This window comes from Telmatherina bonti (genome assembly GCF_933228915.1).
Source record: "Telmatherina bonti genome assembly, chromosome: 1".
In the NCBI taxonomy this organism is placed as follows: domain Eukaryota; kingdom Metazoa; phylum Chordata; class Actinopteri; order Atheriniformes; family Telmatherinidae; genus Telmatherina; species Telmatherina bonti.
This window is the reverse complement of record NC_136619.1, coordinates 24079695-24106558: the sequence shown is the minus strand read 5'-3', so window position 1 is coordinate 24106558 and position 26864 is coordinate 24079695. Positions and strand designations below refer to the sequence as shown.

At 37.0% G+C, this 26864-nt stretch overlaps 2 protein-coding genes across 2 annotated transcripts; both read left to right on the top strand.

Annotated features, from left to right (window-relative positions):
- Positions 1–291: 291 nt before the first annotated feature.
- On the top strand, positions 292–26715 carry LOC306773086 (uncharacterized protein). Its single transcript, XM_079262811.1, has 27 exons — positions 292–412; positions 6056–6183; positions 6382–6638; positions 6739–6838; positions 6939–7157; positions 7467–7529; positions 7633–7733; positions 8645–8823; positions 10162–10319; positions 10408–10508; positions 10597–10743; positions 11156–11290; positions 11446–11681; positions 13375–13515; positions 13605–13673; positions 13759–13874; positions 13972–13999; positions 19428–19857; positions 22868–23077; positions 23926–24053; positions 24151–24253; positions 24433–24662; positions 24856–25072; positions 25155–25262; positions 25610–25867; positions 26376–26501; positions 26586–26715. The coding sequence occupies exons 2-27, from the start codon at positions 6063–6065 to the stop codon at positions 26694–26696; spliced, it is 4092 nt and encodes a 1363-aa protein (XP_079118937.1). The 5' UTR covers positions 292–412; positions 6056–6062; the 3' UTR covers positions 26697–26715.
- Positions 15254–16878, top strand: LOC306757931 (putative nuclease HARBI1; the record flags this gene model as incomplete). The annotated part of the gene is made up of 3 exons (XM_079243123.1): positions 15254–15258; positions 15312–15387; positions 15558–16878. 3 exons carry the CDS (start codon positions 15254–15256, stop codon positions 16596–16598), a joined length of 1122 nt encoding a protein of 373 aa, XP_079099249.1. The 3' UTR covers positions 16599–16878.
- Positions 26716–26864: the final 149 nt, after the last annotated feature.

The following is a 26864-nucleotide window of genomic DNA, read 5'->3' as shown; positions in this document are numbered from 1 at the left end:
CAAAATTTACTCATTTGTTTGAGTTGTGGGGGATGCATGCAGGGATTTGGTTAGTAAAGAAACAATTAGATTTTCACATTTGATGGATTTTATATCTTCAGTTCAGAAACATCACACTTTCAGACTGAATGAACAGGATGACATACAGGTACACATGCCAGTCATCACTGTGCCATGCCTAAACTACAGAGAAACCCGCCAGAGAGACTGGGAAGTAATCCGATGCCAGGAACCTGATTGGTTAAAACATTCCGACCATTTCCGCTGCTCAGAATCAGCCATGTATTTTCCCCTCTCCTGTGTAATGTACGCCTGCAGTACATGAAAACCATCCTCTTCAGGACAAGGATTGTGCTGAAACCGGTCTCTACAAAGGCTCTGTGCATGAAAGCAGAGAACGGGGGAGAAACAGGTAATCTGAAAAGCAAATTATGTGCAAGTATTTGTTTCAGATCCTCCTCCTGAAGGATATGAGCATGCTATCGAGGGGTTGCTAATTTTATAGGGATGGGATCAATGATTCATAACTTTTGCGACGTAATTGCTTGCTGGTTTCTAGATATAATGCAACGAAGTATTAAATGGGAATTATATCTCAACGCAGAAGGCAATGTTTTAAAGAACAATCGGCTTCACAGAGCATATTAGCATTAGCATTAGCTTTTGTACTGCTGAAAAGGCAGGAGAAGAGAATAGCTCAAAGCCTTGTTCAGCGTGAGGTAGCTAGGCTAACAAAACAGCTAATGTTAGCTTGTGAAAGCAAGCTGAGCAGGCTGCAGAAAGTACTAGATTATCTCTACAATTGTTGTCATTTCAGGAATTGTCAAATGTGCAGCTGTCATGTGTGTAAGAAGATAGCAAGCACTAAGCTTAATACAGCATCTTTACATTAACGCATTTTTCCACCAAACACTTCGGATCGAATAAACATACTCAAATACGAATTAATGCGTCATATTACTGGTAAGTTTAATCAAATTAACTCGTAATTATTTATTGCGTTTGGGTTTGAAAAATTCACATTTTAAATGCCTCAGTCTGAAACTGCATCAGTAATCATTGATGTCGCCATCTTGCAAGGCATTGAACAGCTCCGCTGAAAGAGTTTACTCAAGTTTCTGATCAAATAACTTACACTGATAGTTTACCTTGTGTCACATTTTTATGTATCAAAAAAATAATGTGAGCATTGTTTTCATGGTTACAAATACACAGAATGGCTGTTGATGTGAAAAATATTCTCAAAAAGCAGTATTGATTGATTGATTACCCTGAAAGCTCACAGTTAAGGTATTCCAGATCATTAGATTTTAATCAGTGATTGAAAACTATATGTTGGCCTACTGAAAAACTAATCAGTCCGTTTTTCAGTGCAGTATTATCTGCACTGCATTTTCTTTTTTGCCCAAGATGTTTGTGGTAATTTTTACATGGTTGTAATTACACAGGAATTATACAAGAATTAACACTTGGATCCATTGAGCATTTTAGCATTACAACGAATACATCAGTGTTTTGCAACCACTGTCATGTCTCACTAGTGTGACATGAGAGATTATCAGGTGTGCCATGGTACACGATCCAGTTTCACCTAATTGTTCTAAAAAGCAGCTATGTGTTTATCCAAACAGGCCCATGTTTCTCACTGGGTAGAGGGAAAGATCATATAATTCCTTTTCCTGTGTTTATCTGATTTCTCTTCAAAACACTTTGACAAGATAGACTTTATATCATTAATTTTCTTTTTTTTTTTACAGTTTTGGTTTGTGGTGTGCTTTGTGATTTTTTTTCAGTTAAAAAAAGCGTGCATTTGCTTAAAAAAGATAGAATTCAATTTAACTTTATTTGTATAGCGCCACTTCACAATAATGTTGTCACAGGCCACTTTACATACACGAATCAACATACACATCATTTCAAGCCAATTCTTACATATCCTATTATAGAAACCAACTGACTGCGTCGAGTCATTACTTCGATGCAATCCCCCATCCTGAGCATGCACACAGCAACAGTGGGAAGGAAATAACTCCCTTTTAACAGGAAGAAAACCTCCAGCAGAACCCGGCTGAGGGAGGACCAGGCCTGCCTTGACTGGTTGGGGTGGAGAGGACAGGAAAGACAGATCAACATGTACAACAGCACTTATTCAGGAAGACCTCCTGAAAAAAGGAGAAGTTAGAGACGGCAATATTGGCATATATTTATACATTAATATATTAGAGAAACAGAGCAAGGTATTTCTCAGTGCATCAGGTAACATCCCCATTGCTACATAAGTAATGAATGGTTAAACTACCCATAACTATAAGAGCAATGAGCATAACCTGGACAATTGGGTCCCGTACATGCAGACTAGAACAACACAGCATTACATCACATTAACATCTTTTAGTCCAGTGGTGAGGAACCCTGGTCCTCTAGAACCCCAGTCCCAGGCTTTCCTAGAAGATGCAGAATGAGGGCCAAGAGATCCCACCACTGTTATGGTCAATTTCCCCCACCCCCTTTTTCAGCAAAATACTGACACACCTACAAAACCTGTTTTGTTAGCAGCTTGTACTAATAAACCGCTTGAGTTCAGCGCATTTTGATAATGCAGATGAAAAATTGCCACTTAACTATATAATCATCCATTTAAATTTTATGTTTTCATTGTGAACAATGAAAATAAAGTTTGTTGTATTTTTAACCTTAACTAGAAAACTTTTTTTTTTTATGTTAAACAATAAAGCCTTTGACACAGTTAAAGACAGTTCACAGCCAAATTGGCAGAAACTATAAGTTAAACCCTTATTTGCAACATTCAATAGGTAATACAGAATAAACATGCTCATGGTATGTATGTTTTTTGGTTTTTTTTTTTGTTTTTTTTTTTGCTGTGCTGCAGCTGCAGCTGCTGATTGTTTGCCAATTCTGATAGTGCTGATATCGGGTTGAGTACAACACAAATAATTAACTTAATGTGCTTATTGTTATTATTATTATTATTATTATTATTATTATTATTGTATGAAATCAGTAGAATTAATTTTACTTTATGTAAAAGTAATTTTTGACAAAAATGTATCATGAATAAATACACTTATGCCATGTTAGATATCAGTTGTAACTGCCGTATTTGCAGAATAAACACTTAGTTTTGAACAGGCTTTACTTGGCTCAATTTAAATAATTTTATGTTTTCATTATTTCCTTTAATTCTCCATATATGTCTGTTTAAACCAGGCATGTCCAAAATTTGTCCTCGGGTCCAGTGTCTCGCAGGTCTTTCACATTCCCTGCTGCAACACACCTGAATTAGATTTATGGGTCAACATTGGTTGGCAATAAAAAACTTAACAAAAGGCTGTGAAAGTGAACCGTATAATTTAAATCAGGTTTATCAGATCAGGAAACCATCAATAATCCTCTGTATTTTGACTCTTGCAGACTGCAGCTTGACACCCTTGATTTAAAGAATTTGCTCCTTAAAGGAAGCATCAGCTGAACAAATCAGATTTGTGTGTGTGAATGTATGTAAAGGATAAAGATGTAAAATGAAGTGTTAAAAGTTTGAATTTTTAAAAAATCCAAATTTAAGAGGAAAATCTCATTTAATATAAAGTTCATAACAGAGTTGGTCAAACTCATATTTGCATTCAATAAGGCAACATTATCTGCTTTGATAACAGCTGTGACAAACATCAGATTTGTGCACGAAAGAATGAATTTTTCACGTCAGTCATGATGACCATCTTTGAAGCTGGATAAGATTTAACAAGCTCAAAATTCATTTCCTGGTTTTAAAAACATAACTAATTCTTTTGATAAAGTCGCTTGTTTGTTGAGATAATGGTTAATTTGACTAATTACTAGAAAACACTAACTCAAAGCTACAAAACCCCCAGTTATTCTGTTACCTTAAACAATTGCCATTAGCCGTAGGTCGCAGAAAACAATCAAAAAACAAACTTGGATACATTAACAGAACATTAGATTACAACTACAAAGTGCATATGTCCAACATTATTTTTTGTAATTCGTTGGTAGGAACGATTGCTTGCATTGCTAGAAACTGAACAGAAAGCAAAATGTAAAGCAGTTTGCAATTTCGCGATCTTGCTTGAATGTATGGCAAATACCAATGTCCACAGCATGTGGCTGCGGGACTGAGACAAGAGCCGATATTCTATCAGTTTCAGAATAGCAAACCTTAGCTACGTACGGTATACTAACACTACCATTTTGTGTCTTTTTTGGAGGGGTTAGTGTTATGGATATGGCTTTGGTTATATTTAATTGTTATGCTGTTTGACAAAGAAGCCAAACCCGACAGGGAAGCCAATAAATGTGAACCTATCCAACATATTCTTAAGAAGTATGCCATCAGGACCTAAATTTTCCAGTTTTGTAATGAACCTGGATGGCATTACTTTAGCGTCTAGTGCTACAGTGAGAAACTTTGGAGTTATATTTGACTCTGACTTGTCCTTTGGCCCACATATTAAGCAGGTTACGAAAACAGCGTAATGTAGAAAAACTGGTTCATGCTTTTGTTACTTCGAGACTAGATTACTGTAACTCTCTATTACTGGGCTGTCCTAAATATGCCCTGAAAAGCCTTCAGCTGATCCAGAATTCTGCAGCCAGAGTCCTGACCAGAACCAGCATGAGAGATCATATTTCTCCAGTTTTAGCCTCTCTTCATTGGCTGCCTGTTGAATCTAGAATAGAATTTAAAATCCTTCTCCTTACATATAAAACCCTCCACAACCAGGCACCACTATATATCAAAGACCTCATAGTTCCTTATATTCCAAGCAGTGTACTTTGTTCCCAGATTGCAGGCTTACTTGTGGTTCCTAGAGTCTCAAAGAGCCGAGCGGGATGCAGAGCCTTTGGTTATCAGGCCCCTCTCTTAAGCTTGTTACATACTCCACGAGAAGCAAGAACTGAGTTCTTGTTCTCGAGGCTGCAAGAACAAGAAAAAACTACTTGTTCATCAGGTCCATACATACTCCACGTGAAGCACGTCTGCAGCGGGGAGGCGATGTCTGCTTTATGTGCAATGAACCCAGTTGTTACCTCTGCCAAGGAGGTTATGTTTTTCCCCAGCGTCTTTTTCCTCAATATAACTCAAAAGGTTACGCAAGATGACATGGAAAACCGTCTGTTTACTGACAGGACGGACTTGCATTGCAAGAAAATTTCTAGCTGGATACCATTGTCAATTTGCGGTTTAAACCAATAATTAGTGGCCCATGTTCATTTAAAAGGTCTCCGTACACATTTTGTGAGACTGAATGAATGATTGATCTATTTTCCTGTTCCCAGGTGATATTTCTGTATTGTAAGTGCACCTGTTGTGCACTTTTCTCACACATTGTGGCAGTTGTTATTGCTCATAGTGTAAATGTCATGTTGCAGGTGCCACTCTTCAAACGCGTCCAGTGCTCAATTATTTATGACCTGTGACTTATTTGCTTATTCTTCACTTTTGTTACTGTTTTATTGAACTTTGAGCAAACCCAAAAGATGACTTGTGACATGCATGATTGTAAATAAGTGTTGTGGAAAAGAGAGAAAAACGCTTCAGAGAAAAAATTTTGTGAGCTCCATAACTCATAATTAAAACTCAGTTGTATACAAACTTTAAGGCTATTCAAGGTCTGGTTTTGTTTTTTGTTTTTATTTAAAGTACACATTTTCACTATAGCACTTACCGAACTATCATGATATAACCCAAGGCCACAAATGTGTACTTCATAGTCTGCATTGTGAATTTTGTTGATGGTCTCACAGGTTTGCATTAGCAGCAATTACAAGTAAGTAGTCAGACAAAAATAATAAATAAAGAAATGAATAAAGAATAATAAGTTAGTCTTCCCAATTTTAAAATGTTACACCTTGTGTGTGTAAAGTATATATTTGTTCTTGTCTTACCAAGCAATCCGTTTGAATTTTCACATACCAAAGAATTGCTTTTGTGATGAGAAAAAGAACTCTGAAGCTCATCGTTTTCCATTGTTTGCAATAATAATAAATTACAAGTTTGACACGTTTTCTGTTTCAGGTGCACAATGTCTGAACTTTTTATGGAGTGTGTAGAAGAGGAGCTGGAGCCATGGCAGAAACAACTTCCTCAAGTTCACCTCATAGATGATGATGACGATGACGAACCCATCTTTGTTGGAGTACTCTGTATGTCATGTGTATATATCACAGTTTTTATGTACCCAGTTCTTCTGCAAACAGACTTTTATTACAGTACTTGTTGTTGCAAATAGTCATTTTGAAATTTTAAATAATTTTGGGGATGCATTAGTGTAATATGTATTCTAAGAAATTATTTTAATCACTTTGACCCTCGTGTATTTATTTATTTGTTTTTATTTTTAGCAAACACACAGAAGGACAGTAAGCCTAATCCTGCACCTCCTCTGAGAAACAATGCTGGGAAACAAGAAATAAAGCGTCCATCCCCTCTTCCTCCTCCTGCTCCTCCTCCTCCTCCTCCTCCTCCTCCCCCTCAGCCTCAGCCTGCTGCTGGCCCTGCACCAATAGTGCTGCCATTGACTGTGCCTGTAACAACAGTGAATACTGCCGCAACCAACCTGACAACACTGACACCACAGCCTGTTATAGTTAATAATCAGGTAGTTTTGATATTGAAATCAGTATTTGGAAGTTTTAAAAAATGTTAAATGGAGTTTAAAAAAAAAAAACATTTCACATGAATGTGTTTTTCTGTTTTAGGGCTTTATTGTCACTTCTCCACAACTAACAAGCAGCAATGAGCTTATTGCCAGTCTTGGAGCTCAGTATCCTCCTGGGACATCATTTACAATCGTACCAGGTAAATGTCAGTCTTCTGTAACTCTGAGGAGTAAATTCTTCTTGCCCTCAACGTATTGTTTGTGTCAGTTTGTTCATTTGGAGATTTCACTCTCTTTCAGCTGGTCAGCAGCAGCTTTTTCAGCAGGTCTCTCCGGCCATGGGGATACCTGGTGTGGTCCACAGGCCTCAAGTGCAACAGATTAGGAACAACGTGGTGACTTTGTCTAATGTCCAGAGCCCCGCTGTGTATTCACTTCAGTCTAGTCTGCCCAAAAACTCCACCTCCCAGTCTCTTCAGACCATTTCTGTACTTGTCAAAGAGCATAGCAATAACAACGGTAATTTTTCAACCTTTAATGGCTTTTTTTCTGTACTGACCTTAAACTTCAAATGAAAACCAATTAAGAATTTTATTATATTATTTCTTAGTGTTGTTACTTTTATATTTATCACTTATTTTTAAACAGTATAATTATTTCTTTACCTTTAACATAATTATTTTATGTCAAATGGCTCCACACTGAGGAGGTAAAATCATACATCAGTTGCATTTGTGTGTGGTTTAACATGTTGCTTTAGCCTTGCTGTCGCATCATTTGGCATTTTAATAAAATCTTGGATTTTTTTTCCTCCATATTTAATTTCAGTCAAACGAGGACCTACGTCACAAGATATTGAGAGTGTGGCAAAAAAAGTCAAGAGTGATGTGGGTGAGTCATTAGTAGTACGGTAGCATAGTTTTAAAGGTGAAAGAAATACAATTATATTAATTGCTACTGTTTTTTATTCTTATTAATTATTCTTTAACACCAGCAAAAGTAACTGTCAAGGTGGAAAATGGCATCCTAAAGAGAAAATGTCCCAAATGTAATGAAGAAATACTCACAGAAGAAGAACAGAAGTTTCATATGGTGGTGAGTAAACTGTTGTGAAATCGTGTTTGTCAATGTGCTACGAGAATGTGAAGGATCCACTTACATTTACACTAAAACAGGGCTCCAAACTACTTTTTTACATTGGTTGCACTGGTGCACCTAACTTTTTAATTTGGGTGCACCAGCAAAATGTTTCACATGGACCTCATGCCCACCATGGGAAAGCAGCTAAACTAGCAGAATCTACCATCATTGTAGTCATTTCTGAATCGCAATACGGATTCAAATGGATTCAATATTCTCTATGGGTTTTTAATAACTTCAACACGTTATCTATATTATAGAACGTTGCATTTCTTAATTTTTTTGTATAGCCTGTTAGCCACCTCTGAACTTCTGAGGGAAACTTGATCCCAGTCAGTGCAGATGATGTGACACAGACAAAGGGCTGCACATATTCACCTTTCATTTAGCATTTCTGCATCATTTTGCTCAGACACAGGGGAAAAACTCTTAAATTAGTGACGATAATCGATAACAACCACATATGATTCAATTCCGCCCTGTTCCATGTTTTACAATCAATTGGCATTTCCGTGATTCTCATTTGTCATTCTTCACCATACGGGATGTCTAATGTACGGCGGTACTAATTTCAAACCAACAAACAACTCGGTGTACAGCTGTGGATCAGAGTCGAACACATGATTGTACAATGTCTGTAAAACTTAGGTGATGTAAACCTAGAGATTCATTGCAAATGTTAACTGGTACAATTTATGTGAAAAGATAATTTAGTAATTTTATTATGTTTTACAATCTCATGATGATATGAAGTTGATTCACCAAGATATTTTTTAACCATCGGTCAAAAAAATCTTTACGTGATGAGTAGTTTCTCTCGTGACCTTAAGAATTTGGGCTATTTAAAATATTTTGTTTCATTTCAGAGGTGCCATGTAAATCCAGCTCCAGCAGCCCCAAACCTGAGTGCAAACAAGCTCATTATGCTGGTTGCAGATTTTTACTATGGCCGCTTTGAGGGAGATACCAAAAAGAAAGAAGCACAGAAGACCAACACCACATTCAAGTGCCAAAGCTGTTTAAAAGTTCTCAAGAATAATATCAGGTATGATCTCGTTGTGGTTCGTCAACCCCAACATTGTTTCTCATTATTTTTCACTGAAGCAGATTTGTTTGCATCATCCAGTTGGATTGAAGCGTTTAGACTCAAAGCAATTTTCAGACAAAATATGTTTATAATGTTATCTGTTAACATTAAATAAATCCTTTTGAATGCTTTGTTTGAATTAGCATCAACAGGTTCAATCAACAGACTGAATTTATTTTTGTTGTATTGTCATGAGGAAAGAGTTTATATCGACTACCTGCCCGCTGTGATAAACATATGCTCTCTTGAAGGAGATATGCAGTGCCAATAAAGGAAGCGTGAACATCTTTCTCTGTCCGAACTGCAGCTCTGCTCTCAGATAGATGATCGTATTGGACGACTTTTCCCTCAAGGGTGTTAAGATGAAAAATGACTGGTAGTTTACATGGCGCAAAAACTGCTCCTTTTGATTAAATAACTTTGCTTCAGAGCATTGCAAGAAAAGCCTCAGTAAGCTGCTTTTAATGGGGAACCACATTTGTACTGGAACAACACTCTCACAGTTGAGGTCATAGTTCACTCCCATGAAAATTTCTATTAGGCTGATGTAGCAGAATGTACAAGCTGAGAAATGGGCTGCACTTCGTCAGGGCAGCAGTGGCAGGTTGCTGTGGAAATATTTGGTGCAGTCACTGGGTGCTACATCATTAAGCAAAACAAAAAGGTTTTGTGTAATTGCTGATATTATAACAACCATTATACATGCTTGGGAAGTGTGGTTTGAGGAGAGTCCTCCATTTATCTTAAAAAATCCCTTTGAGACCAGGACCATAACTGCTGCATGTACACAGGCCATTTATAATTAATTCTTCCCCACTGCTTGATCACTTTTGTTTCTGTTTTTTCTAAATTTGCACATAAACCATTCAAATTTGGTTCATATTTTGTTTTTGTGAACTGAAGCAAAAACAAACAAAATAAAGATGCTGTTGGAGTTTTTCTCTGATTATTGATAATTTAGTTTATTTCTATGATTGTAACAAACGTCGACATTTTCATATGTAACCAGCTAAACGAGCAGCTAAAATTTGAGGGATGTTTAATTCATCCTTGTTTAAATTAAACTACTATTGAATTTTTCTCCATTTTGCCTTACAAATACTTACAAATAACAGATTCGATTGACTCTTTTCAAGCCTCTTTGTCATTTCTTAAGTATTTACTAGTTTTCCTTTGAAGCAAAGGTTTTGATTGCACTCACTCAAATGTTCAATGATCATTCAGGTAAAAATCTTTCTGTTGAATCACATTCAACAGGTTGAGTTATATGACATTTCTTTGCTGACTGTGTTGCAGGTTCATGAATCATATGAAACACCACCTGGAGCTGGAAAAGCAGAACAGTGAGAGCTGGGAAAGCCACACGACCTGCCAGCACTGCTACCGCCAATACATGACTCCGTTCCAGCTGCAGTGCCACATTGAAAGCGCTCATAGCCCCATCGAATCCTCAAGTAGGATGTGATGATTTACACATCTTGGCATAGTTTTGTTTGTCAGATCGTTAACCCCCCCCCTTTTTCTCTCTTTGTCTCTTTGCAGCCAACTGCAAGATATGCGAGCTGGCGTTTGAGTCTGAGCAGGTGCTCCTGGAGCACATGAAGGGAAACCACAAACCTGGGGAAATGCCTTATGTCTGCCAGGTCCACTACTTGTCATCATTGTTGATTCATTTAATGTTAAAGAAAGACAAATCCTCACAAGTTGTGACACTTTTTTCTGACTCAACAGGTGTGCAATTACAGATCATCTTTCTTCTCAGATGTGGAGACTCATTTCCGAAGTGTCCACGAAAACACAAAAGACTTGCTCTGTCCGTTTTGTCTCAAAGTCGTTCGAACCAGTCACATATACATGCAGCACTACATGAAACATCAGGTAAAATGCTCCTTTTAAACACACTGTACACATTTGGAGTTTGAGGCCTAGCTGACACACAGAGCCGCATGTTTTTGATTGTCCACTCTATAAGTTAGATTTTTTTAACCATGGTTGTTTGTCTTAAATCTTATCTTCAATTAAGTGTAATTAGTGTAATATATTAAAGGTTGACAGTAAAACCTCGTTCTTTTGCGTTAAAGAGGTAATAAATATGGTAAAGCCAGAATAAATTATGTGCTTTTCGGTTCATGGGAATGAGAATGGATTATTTCAAATGGGTTATAGAATTTTTAATTAATCTAAACTGTCAGTATCTTTAATCTAAATGAAACGTGTGCTATCAGCATGTAGCTACACCGCTTATTGATTGTGCTGTTTTGCTTTCTATGCTGTGTTTTATAAATTTCAGAAAAAAGGAATCCATCGCTGTGGAAAATGCAGACTGAATTTCCTAACCTACAAAGAAAAAGTGGAGCACAGAACTCATGTCCATAAGACTTTCAGGAAACCCAAAGCCCTGGAGGGTCTTCCCCCTGGTACAAAGGTATGAGCCACTTAACAGTGTCAGTATAAAGTTTATTTAAAACTTGTGGCAGTATAAGAACCCTGATATAACCCTGATAAAGTATTTTTCAATAATTTCATTTCATATTGCTCTAATTTGATTCCCCGTTGGTGGGTTTTGTTTTCTTGTTGCAGGTGACCATCCGAGCCTCCCTTATTGGAAAGACTCCTACAATACCCATCTCCCCTGATCGATCTACCATCTCTGTTGGTCCAGAACTACCAAGTTTTTCCAGTTTCAAAGTCAAACCTCCAGTCAGTGTATCCAAATCTAAACAAAACAGCCCTGGAGCAGAAAAAGTCAAGGCTATCCAAAAAAAGAAGCAACAGCGTCCGCTTTCCAAACACAACCTAGCGCTCAAGAATCTCAGGTCATTACTTCATCTCTTTCAAACAACAGTCAAAATGTTTAAACAACAGTTATGCAGTACTTACAATGTCTCTTATGTAGATTTGTACATGTTTTTGTGCACGAGAACATTTTTATTCCGTGTGGAATACTTAGAAATGTTCCTATATAAAAACACCCAGATGTCAGTGTCATTAGGCAAACAGCTCATCTGATCACAGATCATTTTTTTTATCTGATACAGATTTTTAAAAGAGATCCTGTTTAAAGTTCTACTGTAATGTGAGATCTATGCTGTCAGGTTATATTAACTCCAAGGTGGTTTTAGTCCTCTGCACAAGATGGGTTGGGCATTCCCTGACCATTAATGAGCTGCTGAGTGTGTCTTTTCTCTAGACCAGAACATATTTATCTCCCTGAAATGCTGGAAATAGGTGTACAAGATATGTTAAATCAAATAACCTTCATTTCACCTTCATCTTTGTAATGTTTAAGACCAGCCAAGGATCACTAAATAACATCATAGGATAAAAACACAACAATCCAAAGGTGGAAATGCACATTGAGCACAGCTGACTCTGCGCTCCAGCTGCAGATACATGTTGTCTGTGTGCTGCACTGCCTTCTTTTTTAATACGTTGATGTGGGACAACCTAATCCTCCCTATTTTTGGATTTTAAAAAAAGGCGCCCTCCCCTTTGATTCCGAATCATTTACTGCACTCATATATCTCTGCCGCATAACACTTTTTTGATGCAGTTTATTGTTTCAAAGGATGGTGAAATGTTTATCTCCTGCATTTAAACTTTTGTTAGTGTGCTTCAGATGGATTTTTTTTGTAAATCTATATTAACTGATTTTGGATGAGTGTAATGAACAGTTATTTGGTTGGCTTCAAAATCAGCAAAAATTATTTCTGTCTTCCTCTCCATCACTGAGAAATACAGGCGATTTCCATGTGACTTCTACAGGGATGTGTTGTCTCTATATATGGTTAAGTGTTTGCATTTCTAAATGAAAATGACCATGAATGAAGACAAGCCGGTGATTTAGAACATTTAGGGTTTTAAAATGGCTAATTACTGATTAACGTGCACATGACTGGCCGCCACTTGATAAATCCACATTTTTTCCACTTTCAGTCATTCTTAATTTCATTCATAGGATGGAATTCGGGACCGTTTCAGAGAAGGATTGATAAATGAGGGCCCAGGTTTCAGCCACTAAATGATTTAGTCCCCATTCCACTACAGCTACCAACATGGGGCCCCAACATTAAACTTGTTCACCACAGAAAAGGCCAAATTAATGAATGCTATTAAAGCATAGCATCATCCAAAGTGGCTAGTTCTGTTCCCTATTCATTTTCTGGACACTCTTAATTAGGCTAATTGAAAATAAGGTGATTAATTGGAGGATTTGCTCATTTAAAAATTGCGTGATGTATAGCTAACTCAGCTCAGCAACAAAAAGCATCCTGGTTTTGGTCGCATGTGGTTTTTAGTTGATTCAACATGCAAAAATGTAATAGTCAAATAAAATTAGTTTACACTTTAAAGGGGACTGAATTACTCTTAACAGAGATTGAAATCATTAGGGTCATGCAGTCACTACAGTCTGACATGAGTCTTAAGACAAATGGAGGCATTTGTTTCAGAAAAGCAACTGTATCGTCCTGTGTGACTGATTTCTTGTTTTTTGTGCTGCATTTTCAGTGTCAATGGAGGATCTTTCATATGCATCGAGTGCAATGCAAAGGTTGACGACTTCTTCTTGCATTTTCCTATCATTTCAAGCTGTGGTGCATGCAACTATCAGACAAGTTGCAAGATTTCTATTGGAAATCACATGATAAAGTGAGTAAATCCAGATTTATATCACTGCTAAATCTCGTGTCTTGGAGAAATGTTGTGAAAAGCATCTTTGCCTTTCTTTCTTTGGTTAGATTTCATAGTACCGTCCCGAAATACAAAACTTTGAAAATGGAGCAGAAAAAAAACATGACAGCCTCAAAGTAAGTATGCTGCAGAAATCACACACAAGTTCAAACAGAGAAACAACATGACAGAAAATGTTTTGTTTTGTTTTTATACCTTCAGATTCACCCTTGTTTGTCTCAACTGTGACCTCCTTGTGGATGGGTCAGGTGGTGACCTAATGGCCAAACATTTAACTGATGAACCAAATCACATATGCAAAGTCATTCAGGAGAAAGGTGTGGGTATTTTTTTTTTGTTGGTCCGTTGGAGGCACATTGTGAATTCAGCCTGAAACAGTTCTTGAAAAGTTTTTCCTTCTGTTTAACCCAACAGATAACAAAGGTGAAGACCGAGGTAAAAAGTGAGTAAAAACTCTTAAAGATATTTCCTTTTCTGTCTCGATGTAAAATACCCACTCAGGCGTTCGGAGTGAAATTGAGACTTCATTTTACAGAATCAGCAGGCGCATAATTATCTTGACTGTCTGTGATTAAGTGATTAAGTCAGTGATTTTTTAAAATTTTCATTCAACTTTATCAGTTACTATGAGTTTTGGCTTAGGATCACATAGGATTGTTTATTTTAACCGTAGGTGATGAAAACTTGCAGAACAGTGCAATTGTTTAACAAGGTACTGAACATATTTACGCTTGCCCCTTTGTCCACAACAGTTATATGCAGTGAACAGTTGATTTCCACACAAAATTCCTCCATAGCAGGGCGATTATCCACACAGTGGTGTTTGCATCTTTAAATGCCATGTGTGGGATACATTTATAGGATTTTCATTAAAACTGTTCACTTAACCTCCTTGTCGAAGGAGGAGGCAACTTTCCTTGTCAGCCACACCCACCTCAAATATCCAAACAATCATGCAATGCGAGATTTTCTTCATTTATGCATTCATCATGTTTGCCTAAGCATAACTACATCTAAAGGGGAAAAAGTAGCTTTTTACACGCTGTTCCATACTCAGTCGTTGTGTATCATCTTTAAAACTGAGGTGAGATGTCCTATAAAGAGGCAGATCAGAAGAAGCTGCAGAAAATAGAATGACTAAAGGTTTTTAAGAACCGCTTAAGAAGCCGTTTGAAGCAACAATAGTTTTGATTTTCAGGTTCAATCAGCTGACGGAGAAAATCAAGATACTGTGAAGCAGTGTATAAAACTAGCATAGGCCGTCCCCAAACGGATTTCAGAAATCGTATTAGATGTCTCCATAATGTGTAAAAAAAAAAAAAAAAAAAAAAAAAAAAATCTTTACATTAGGTTGTCTGGTTTCCATACATAGGTTCCTGCTTCCCCCTTTGCTGGAGAGTTACATTGTATTTTGCAGATGTAGATTGACGTCGGTGTCGTTGTGAACAGCTGGTTGTCATCTTAGTGATACATTCATGTGTCAGATTAATTTCCTTTTTTTTGTAAGGACACAGTCAACTTGAGGAAAGAGCAGTGGGCTTTGTGTTGCTACTGATTCCTGATATGGGTTATTTGTTAGGGTTTTAACACATCATTTCTTCACAATTCACAAATTTGTCCTGAAACTGTTATTTTAAGAGGGATTAAGAGGTTATTCATACTCTTTATAGAGGAGCATTTGAGAGTTCCGTAAAAAATGCCGTTCAGCATCAACTATTCCTTGTTCTCACCATCATTCAAATATTTTTGATTAGGGTTGGAAACGGGAATTCTAGACCGGGAAAACTTGGAAGTATCACACTTCCTGCAGTAGCAAGACGTCACCAACTTGTAAGTGAAAAGCCAAAGGTCTTGCTAGGCTTTACAGCATATCAAAAGTTTGGGACACCTACTCAAACCATGACAATGCACAATTTTTGGTTTTATTAAACACATTGGGTGATTGTATTGTGCATATATTGTCATAACAGCAATTTAAGCTTTAATGTCTTTATTTACAGTGTGAACAGTACTATGCACTGAACCACCGTGCTGATGTCTTGGCCTTGTACTTTGACAAACAAAGTGACCTGAGACCAGAGTTCGGCCTCTCCAGATCCACAGTCACCCATTTGATTCAGGCCCTCAGCTCTACATCTGAAAGTGGATGGTCTCATGACATAGAGGTTCTTGTGTTTCTGTTTTGGCTGGCAAGTGCAACCTCCTACCAAGTCGTTTCTGAAACTTTTGGAATCCCATGCCCCACTGTCAATGACATAACCCGCAAGATCGCAAATGAAATCATCCGGCTCAAAAAGACGACCATCTGCTTACCTTCAAAGAAACAGCTTCGGAAAACGGCTGCTGGCTTTAAAAGTCTCGCTGCATCTGCTGCATTCTCCAAGGTTGTGGGCATCATCGATGGCTGTCATGTAAAGATCAAGCCCCCCAGCAAAGATGCTCAGTTTTACCTCAACAATAGATTGTTCCATTCCATCCAGATGCAAGCTGTATGTGACCATCGGTGCCAGTTCCTGGATATATTTATTGGCTACCCAGGATCCGTCCATGATGCAAGAGTGCTTCAGAACAGCCCATTGTATGAAAACAGACTGTACCCACCTGAAGGCTATTGTCTTCTGGGAGATGCTGGATATCCATGCATGACAGAGCCTATAACAATCCTCACGCCTTACAGGGAGCCAGGGAGAAGTGTGATGGCAGCAAAGTTCAACATGCATCATGAAAAGGCCCATTCTGTGATTAAAAAGGCATTCGGCATCATGAAGACCAGGTGGAAGTCGATATTTTCCCAGTCCTTGGATGTGCATCCTGTTTTTGCTGTGCAGGTCATTGCTTGTTGTGCTGTTTTGCACAACTTATGTCTCAGAAATGGAGACGTGCTCGAGCCTGATCCAGAAGCACTGCATCTGGATTACAGAGAGGGTCACGTTGAGCAAGACACCAAGTGTGGTGAACAGCTCCGCGAAGACGTTGCTGCGGCTCTTTTTCCGCCTGATGACACTCCGCTCGCTCTTCTGGACCACGACTATGTCATATGAAATGTTTTTCTGTTTTGTGTGAATATGCTCATTTACTGTTAATGATGTAAATAGTTTGGAAAACTTATCCAGAAGGTTTTTTTTTTGTTTTTTTTTTTACACATTTGAGAAATATTTAAATGCTGGCGTTTGCATTGACTTTTTGGGTATTGGTTTTAACGTCACTTATTTTTTAACACAACTGAAGTTGCACAAGGCGATGCCACATCTAACATGGAAGGTTTCACCCTTAAGACAATTATTTATTTTTTCTTTTTCATCAAGCTTTGTTTTTTTTCTTTGTCCTCCCCGTCTGTAACAGTTTAACAAAGAAGGGGCAAAAATAGTTTTAATACATTTTAACTTGTTGCTGATGTAGAGATGTCAGATTTAAAAAGAAAAAGATTCAATGTCTGACTCTTTTACACATTGCTTTTTCCTGATTTGGTCTTTCTTAATAACTTACTGAATCCTTCATGGTCTTTAAAATATGGAAGACGGCCGCTACTTTGTTGTAGTTGTAGGTTCAAGATTACTCAATGGAAGTGGTCTCTTCAACTCCTGCACATATTGTAATTAATAAATAATTTCTTATTCAATTAGAATCGTGTGAATTTTGAAAACCTAAATTCAGCAAATAATGTAGTAGCAGCTTGGGTCTTATCTTTTATTTTATCTAACAAGGGCTTTAATTAGATGCCTTGAAGTTAAATTGTAAATTCCTTTTCTTTTGAAGCTTAAGTGGGATTCGCCACACAAACAATTTCATTTCTTTCTTGGCCCAACATTAATGGCCAACAACAACAGACAAGTGTTCCTGAGTGAAATAAAACAAAACTAAAAAAATAATTAAAAAAAAAACAAAACATGCATTAGGGGCAGGACGATCTTGTGATGTGCATCATTTCAGAAATCTTACCAAATCAGTAAATACAAAGATTAGTTACTGTTTTTAATAAAGTGACTAAAAATAGGCATACTTCAGATTTGTATTACAGCGTGGGAGTTTTTCCTGTGTGTGTGTGTGTCGTCTTTCAGGTGATGCTTAGCTAGGATTGCATCAACTGTATCCAGTTCTGCATTGTTTCTTTGTTCTCCATAAATTCACATTGTGTGTTAACTCATTGAATTCATTCATTCATTTCCTATTTAGTTTTATCATTAATAAAATAGGATCATATGAATGTTTACAAATATGTCTGTTTTCTATTCACTGCTTGCACATGAAAAGCATTTCTTTCCCAAACAGAAATTATTTGTTTTTGGACCAACATCTAAATTATAAATCAGAACTACACTACCAGTCAATAGTCTGGATATGCTTTTCCCTTCAATGTAACTGCAACTACAATTTTATTATTAAAGCTCTTTATACATAACAAGGTTGACCAAAGTCCTACAATTTGCAACAATAAGTACATTAAAAATGTAAAATACATTTAAATAAAATGAATTAAAATCAGATCAAAGTAAACTGATCAAAATGTTACATCATTCTGTGAAAAATGTATCTCCAAATGGAAAAGTGTCCATATTTTCACTGGTATTGTATATTGAGAAGTTTAGGAGGTTATTCATAAGTCTACATTGATCACTGTCCTTCTCTGTCCATATTTTTTTAATCAATGTGACATTAAACCACTTTGGGAGCAACAAGTGAAGAAAAATAGTGATTTTAGTAACTGATGAGATGAAGCTAATATATCATGGCTGATGTATTACAAGTTTGAGAGGCAATGATTCAGTCTGATGTACAGACTGCAGGTATTTGCAGCACAATTTTGAAGTAATTAAATATTGACACCGATTTATTTGCTAAGCAAACACATTTTCTGTCATTACTGCTGTTAAATTGAAGTTTCAGAATTTTTACCATAAAGTAAACACTGGCTTATTTAACCTAAAAATGATCCTGAAATCTTGCGTCAAACCTTTTACAATAGAAGTGTATGGCAATGGTGTTGAGTCCCCATGAAGAGACAGTTTTATATTTTCACAGCCGATATTTCTTTTATACCAGTGTGAAACTTTGACATAACCCTGCTTCATGATGTTGAGAATAACGAACATGTATCCACACTAGATTTAAATTTCCTGATGAATCTAAATGATGTATTTACTCTAAATGTTGATACATCTGTCTTTGACAGTGTTTTACCTTTAAGTATCTTCATCAGCAGTTGTCATTTGTGGATGTAATAATATTTTATTTGACCAGATTTCAACAGAGCTCATTTTGAATGTTGAGGTCACTGATCAGGCTGCTAAAACCGACCAATCAGAGCAGGCCGGGCTTTTTTTTTTGCGGGGGGGAATCACAGCTTCCTTAACTTCTGTTAAGCAGAAAGTCATGTATAAAAAAGCTAAAAGCACTGTTCAAGCTTTAGGTACTTTAAGTAGGCATAGTGATCAGTTGTGCATTGTGGGACAGTTTGACGTCATTGTATATGGTTTAAAGGAAAAATGAATCCACACTTGAAATACAAAGTGGCAATCTTGCTATGCAGTCCACATTAAATTGTGAGCAGTGAAGAATAGTTTTTTAAATGCACCTCGCTTCTGACCTGTTTTTATGAAGTCTCATTTAGACAAGGCAAGTTTATTTTTATAAAACATTTCACGTACAAAAAAAATCAAAGTGCTTTTCATAAAATATTAAAACATTACATGAGGTGTAAAGAAAGCATTTAAAAGTAGTTTGATAATATATTCATACGGTCTCAAAAACTGCTGTCAATGTCCATTACTTTCTTCTATAAAAAAAAAAAGTCTTAATTTTTTGATTGCCATTCATTTAAAAAAAAAAAAAAAAAAAAGATGTATTTATAACCTTGTTTTTGTTTTATACAGGCATCTCCAGCAGCCCACGAAAGTCCAACTGCTGATGACTGCACCTGCTAAAAGAAAAGAGGAAATGAACATGAAACAAACAGATAGCATCACGTCTGGCAGTGTTACTGTTGCCAGAGCTGACCAGCCAGAGTTGGAACTACAGGGACCAGCGGGGGAACATGTTAAGGATTCCACAGAAACCAGTGCCACAGAGTGCTCCTTGAAAGAAGAGTTAAAGCCTTCATTGCCGCCAAGTGCATCACCTTCTGGCACATCCGATGACGTTTTAGATCTCTGCAGTGAGCCAATGGGTGACTCGGAGAACCTTCATGTTCAAGAACAGCTGCTTGTCTCTGATGTTCTGTCAAATCATGCAACTGGGGAAAATCCGAATGAATCTGAGCACGAGCTAAACAAGCACATGGTGCATAATCAATCCACGCATAATTAAAAATAAGTTATTCTGCAAATATTTTATGTTGCTTTAACAAGTAAAGGGTTTTTTTTTCAGAATTTTGTTAGCTACTCTTTCAAACCTATATTGCTTAAGTCCTTTTAAAATATAAATCCAAATGAAAAGCCTCCATTAATGCCATGTAAAATTTATTTAAAAAATGTAGCTCATTATTTTGCACCTTGGCTGATTCCAGACCACCGATAGCTTGAATGGTTTTTGCATTTTTGTTATTTCTTAGTCATTTAAAATATTGGTAAATATTTTTGACAGCATCCAAAGTGTACATTAAGTTTGCATACTAATTAGTCATTAGTGTAACTTTAAATCACCATTCAATTTGCCTCCAAAAGTCACTTAGTGGTGTAGAATGTAAATCTCTTTTATTGACTAAGTTCTCTATAAATTATGCATGCAGTGCCCTATTTTTTTTTATTATGTGTGCTGAAATAATGTCATATTTTTTGTCATTGATTGTTGGAGCAGTTTGCATTTTCAATGGAGGACATTTTGACTTTTTATTTTTAAGGAATCCTAGACATCACTGAAATGTTTAAATGGTTTTCAGAGCATTTTTTTACTCATGGCAGAACCGATTTAGCCCATACATCCCATGTCTCCTTCACTAGTATCTGTTGGACAACAACATTTTTTGAGTAATTTATTTTGGCATCCTGCTGCTTTCAAACCAATATAAAAGGCAGACAATTCTGCTATTCTCCAAGAACCAGGTGCCATCTAAGTTTTGTCAAATTTATAGCTTGGGAGAGGGCCTTGAAGAGTCGTTTTAGGAATTTGCTGTAAAAAGCAGTGCAGCACTGCAAATTGTAGATTTGATGTCTTAATGGTTTAAGGCTACAACTTGTTCAAGAAACATATACATGTGGGTACTCGATCTGTTTCATCATTTCTCATTACGTTGCTATCCATTTTTTTTTCCATCTTCCTAACACTGTTAAATATTCGCTTAGCTTTGCATTTATTCAGTAAAATGCAAATTCCCTGTAGCTCTAAGAAAAGTTACACATTTGTATATTTTGTGTATGATATATGTCCAACTCCATAGCTTTTTGAAAAATGATTTTCACTACATAATGTATAGTCGAGAAAAATTTGTAAATACATGAACATTACCTAAATGTTTTGAATACATTCCAATAAAAGGCTGTTCCTCATAAACTTGACATCTATAGACTAAGTCTGGATCAGTGATTTTCTTTTATTTTATGTAAATACAAGACTTTAAATGCAAGACTGGCTTTGATTTGTTGAACGTTTGAATGGCATAGTTTTAAAGTTTTTTCTTCTATCTACCTTGAACATAAACCTACATTTTACTCTGGAGAGCTTGTGGTGTATTTTGAATGTGCTATCTGTACTTCTAATTCTTCTGTACAGATCAGGGAAGTTATGACATATTTGCTCTTAAAAACCTGGTTTTACTTAAATTTATATTACTGTGCAAAAATCATAAGCCACTAATTGTTTCTCCACATATTGCACAGAAGACTTAGAAAAAGTGCAACATTTATTTATAAATCTATCCATCCATTTTATTTTGCTTACCTAAGCTTGGGTTGTGGAGGAAAAAGTCCAGGAGGGAGACCCAGACCTCTCTTCCCTCAGTGACACTCTACAGCTCCTCATGGTGTTCCCAAAGCGTTTCAAAGCCAGAAGGGATGCTTATAATTCCTCCTCTGAATTCTGAGCCTACCGCAGAGTCTCTAACCAGAATGTGAGTGTCTGGAAAATCTCAGCAAGGAGAAATTCTAATCAGACCAAAACATGTACTAACATAAATGAAATTTAGTGAACAAAACTTAAGTTCTTACTGGTAGCCTCATTGCTTCTTCTTTTTGAAGTGGTCTTGTTAAATAGTTCTCCAGATTTATTTATTTGTTGTTTTTATTTATTTGAAACTCTTACATCTGGTCCAAATTACTAATTTTGTACCACTAATGTGTAATGTGAGCTGATATGATATACAAGCTCCTTGAATCCTTGAAGATAATCTGACACTTGAGGTGTGGGTTCTGGGGAGGATTCATTGTAATCATAAATTAGAATAAATCTATTTAATCTATTAACACATAACACAGTCTTTGTGACAGACAGCTAGTTATGTTCATATAAACCAAATTTAAAATATATTCTTTGCTAAACAGTTTGTTGTGTGTAGACACAACACTATCTTATACTTTTAATTAAGTTTCTTTAATATGTTCCTCCTAAAATGGCCTGACAGTATCAATATCTCGACTGACAAATGTGATATGGTAGAGAATATATAAACAAAAAACTTCCAGTTCATCAGAGAGCCTGGGAAATTGTTGTGTAAAAGCACTTTAATAGGCGACAAAAACTCCGACTCCCTGGTTGGAGGAATGTTGCAAAAGGAATTAGTATTTTATTACCACAAACTGAACAAGATATTAATATCAAGACAGCAACTGAGATTTCACTCTTAAAAGGCTTTTGGTTGCATTTTTGACAGCCTGATAAACATTTCTTGGGTAATTGAGTATATTTGCAAGACCGAAGAAATGAGCAGTTGGAAAACAAATATAAGTAGCAGATGTGGTACCAGCCATGATGTCTATGGTACCAGCCAGGACAGAAAGGTGGGAGCCGCGTTTGGAGTTTCCCGGACCTGACGTCACCCTCAACGTTCATTTTTATTGGCTGAACTCAAAGACACGTCGTTTCCAGGACAACAAAACTCCAAACAACTGATACTGGAAGACTGACGCCATCAATTAACTTTTGAAAATGACAATCTAATGGCGACTATTCACAAAAAGTCGTAAAAACAAGTTTGAAAAAGTTTATCTTATACGTTAATAACCAAAGGAATTTCATTGAAGAAAGCGGGAATCGACGGAAAACATTTCAAACATGGTAAATCCCAGTTGCCACACTGGTTTAGCATAATTGCTAATGGAACAGTTAGTCAAGTAAACGCACCGCTCAGCTCAGCGATGTACACTTATATTTTCTGTAACAGAACCGAAACAGGATATGCACCCAGCAGCAGAAGTTGATGGCTCAGCGCCGGCTTCAGGAGCAAGACAAACAGGACGAGGCCCGGCGTTTGGCGAGAGAGCGGCAGCAGCAGGCCAGTCTGAGGGATCAGCAGAGCGCCGAGAGCAAGCGGCACCGGCTGCAAGTGCAGCAGGAGCTGCAGGACCGACAGATGAAGAGCGCTTTGCAACAGGTTGCTTTTTCCTGCTGTTCATTTAAATGTTGGGTAATAAATAATCTGGTATTTAAATACAATTAGCTTAAAAAAAATAAAATTTAAAAAAAAAGTACAGTAGAGTCAGCTGATGTCAGACTTAAATATTTCTAAAGTTTTATTTCTCTGCTCGATGTAAACACAGCTGGCAGGTTTATAAGTATTACAAAGTAGTTGAAATTTCAACAAAATATAAATACTAAAGGGTTTTAATAGTTTCAAGAATGATTATATGATCTTTGTAAAAAATGTACATATTAAATTTTATCAGTGCATTTGTCTTTACAATACAATAAAACACATTAGCTTTACAAACTAATAAATAATTTAATAATAAAAAATAAATATTTAAAAAAAAAAACTAAACTAAACACTGATTTGACTTGAAAATTAATTCTGCTTTCAGTACAGTATTGCTTTACTGTAAATTACTGAAAATGAGCAAGTTGTTTATCTGAAAGATTTGTTCAATATTCCTAATGTGGGTAAACATAAACTAAAAGACACATTAATTAGTACTTTAGCCAGTCTCTATGGGAATGATGGCTCAGCAACTATGAAGAAGTTTTTAAAAATATGTATCTATGTGTATACAAAAAAATAAAAGTCAATCTAATAGAGACTGGCCAAGTCAACTGAGATTCCTCCCAAAAGAATAAGCTCTAGATAACCTGTTGTTATACATACTATTTTTAATGTAGATTATGGCTTTATTGTTAAACTTTTCCAAGCAATCCACCATTAAACACAATGTTGTATTGTCAGTGTGTTGATTGCATGTTTTCTAAGTGCAGATCCAGATAATGAGAAGATGATCTGACTTGCAGGCAGAAGAGGAGAAAATAAACAGGGAAAGGCAGCTTGAACAAGAGGAGAGAATGGCTAAGGAACTAGCCCGCATCAACTACGAGAAGCAAAAAGAAGAGAAAATGAAGCAGTACATTAAAGAGAACAGGTCTCCACAATATTAAATATCCTGACTTATTGGATGTTGTGGGTCAGCTAAGAAATTGTTGTCTAAAGTTTTCAGGATTTTTTTCTCTATTGTTCAGCTTGGAGCTTCGAGAACTTGAATCAAAATTGAGGTGTGCATATCTGAATAAGCAAAGGGCTGCACAGATCGCAGAGCAGAAAGCTATGAGACTTGAGACTTTGGTGAGTAGCCCTCCTTATTTCAGTCATTTTCTACCTCTTGAACTAATAGCCACAAAACAAAAACTTCTATCTACCAATGGGTTGAAGTGACTTACAAATACTTTTAAAATGTGAATTTCAAATACAAAAATTGTATTAAAGAGTTTAGGCTATTAACTGTGTCTTTTCTGTGACATTAGCGTGAAGAGGCAGACTTCTCTCGTAAGATGAAGAATGAACATGAGCGAGCTGCCATTGAGCAGCAGAAGCTGGAGCAGAAACGTCAAGAGGAGCTGGTTCAGTATCAGAAGGAGCTAGAGCAGCAGCTCATGGAGAGGGAGCGCAAGAGACAAGAAGCATACGAAGCGTTCCTGAAAGAGAAGCTTATGGTGGATGAGATTGTCAGGAAGATATATGAGGAGGATCAGAAGTAAGTCATTCATTAATAATACGCTGGAATGTTAAGACATACAAACACATTGTATTTCTGAAAAATAACAAACACTCTTCTGGGACCTCACAGTTTGATGTCAAACAGTGAAGATAGTGTCACATCTTTCCTCTAAAAAAAAAGTAAACTGTTACGGTGTGTTATGGATTTTTTAAAAATGTTTATGTTAAAGAGAGAGACAGTTGAAACTGGAGAAGCTCAGAGCCACTCAGCAGTACATCGAAGAGTTCAAGAGACAGCAGGCCGAGTGGAAGCGCATGGAGCAGGAAAAGATGGAGGCTGAGAACAGACAAATCATGGAGTTCATGATGCAACAGCAGCAAATGGAGGACACCAGAATGACTAAGAATAAAGCGAGGGAGAAGGCTAAGGAGCATCTTCATAAAATGGTTGAGTCTTGTTATTTTCCATATGCTACTTTATACAGCCACACAGTACAGTAACAAAACATCTTTTCTTTCTGATCTCTAGCTGTGTGAGAAGATTGAAGAAGAACGGCAGCAGCGGGAAGAGATCGAGCGAGCACGTGAGGAGTTTTACTTTGAGGAACAAGCGGAGGCTGACAGACAGAAAGAAATGGTAGGGATCATTACTTTATTATCTTGCTTATAAAATGGGCTGAAGTCGGTGTCAGGACAAGCATTCTCGGATGTAATTGATTAGTCTTGTTTTCATTGTTTGGATATATGCCATAGTGTAATATTTCATGACCTGCTGAATTCCAGCGGGTCATCTCAAACTGAGATGTAACCAAACCAAACATCTCAGTTTGGTAACACTCTTGATAAACCAAGATCTCAATTCCAATGTTCATTGTGGTGATCCTTCTCCATTAAACATGCAGACTAGGTGTGCTCTGGAATTTAAATTTATTAGCTGATCTGAAGTATCTTTATAAGCATCTTAATAAAACTTTGATCTAACAGGAGGAGATGGAGAGGAAGATCAGACAGAGGCTGATGATGCAGCAGACTTTCCAGGAGCAAATGGCTTTCAAAGAGATGCAGAGGCAAGCAGAGAAAGAGGAAGAGGAGGCCTTCAGAAAAAGGATGATGGCTAAATTTGCAGAGGATGATCGGATTGAGCAGATGAATAACCAAAAACGGCGCATGAAGCAGCTGGAACACAAGCGTGAGGTGGAGAGACTGATAGAGGCCAAAAGACGGCAGCATGAGGCTCACCTGGTATTTACCACACTGTGTACACATTTACATCAATATGAAGGTAGCACTAAAGGAACTGTACTGCCATGAGTTCTTCCACATGTACTGCATGTTGGGGGACAGCAGCCAACATAAACATATGTCTCCACTGCTGTAGCCCTATCAATGAAAGTATCCTACACACAGAAAATTAGATTTATTTGGGGCGGCTGTAGCTCAGCAGTGGTCTTTCAACTGGAAAGTTGGGAGATCGATTCCAGGCTTCCCCTGACTGTGTGTCAAAGTATCCTTGGGCAAGACACTGAACCCTAAGTTGACCCCCAATGTGCCTATCGGGGTCCAAGTGTGTATGAGTGTGTGTGTGAATGGGTGAACTTGACAAGTAGTGTAAAACGCTTTGAGTGGTTGGGATGACTGGAAAAGTGCTATGTAATTACAAGTTCATTTACTAAGTCTATTTATTTAACAGAACACATATCAGCATCATAAAAGACTTCCTTTGCTGAACAAGATTTTCTATCTTTTTAAGGAACTGGAGGCTAAAGAAAGAGCAATTGAGGAGGAGAGGGAGGCAATGCGTAGAAAGATAATTGAAGAAGAGAGGCAGAGACTTTTGAAGCATCATGCAACTAAACTCTTGGGATACCTTCCTAAGGTATGAAGCAGTTTGTGAACATTTTACTCAGCTTTTTGGTATTGGTCAATAAAACCAATGAACTGTCGATGCATCCATTTTCAGGGCTTGCTCCGTGAAGATGACCTGGAACACTTTGATGAAGATTTCAGAAAAAACTTTGAAAAACGTCGAGCTGATATCTTCTCTGATGATGGTTGGGACGGGGATGATTAAATTTTTCCAGTTCGCCTCCAGATGTTTAAAAGTCACAGTGATTGAGTTGCAGTTTTTATTGACCAGTAAATTTTATGTCAATAATATTTTTGATGCAGCTGTTTTCGATTAAAATAATGACAAAAGTTATCAAAACGCATGTTTTTATTTGGAATATTTTGACAGTAC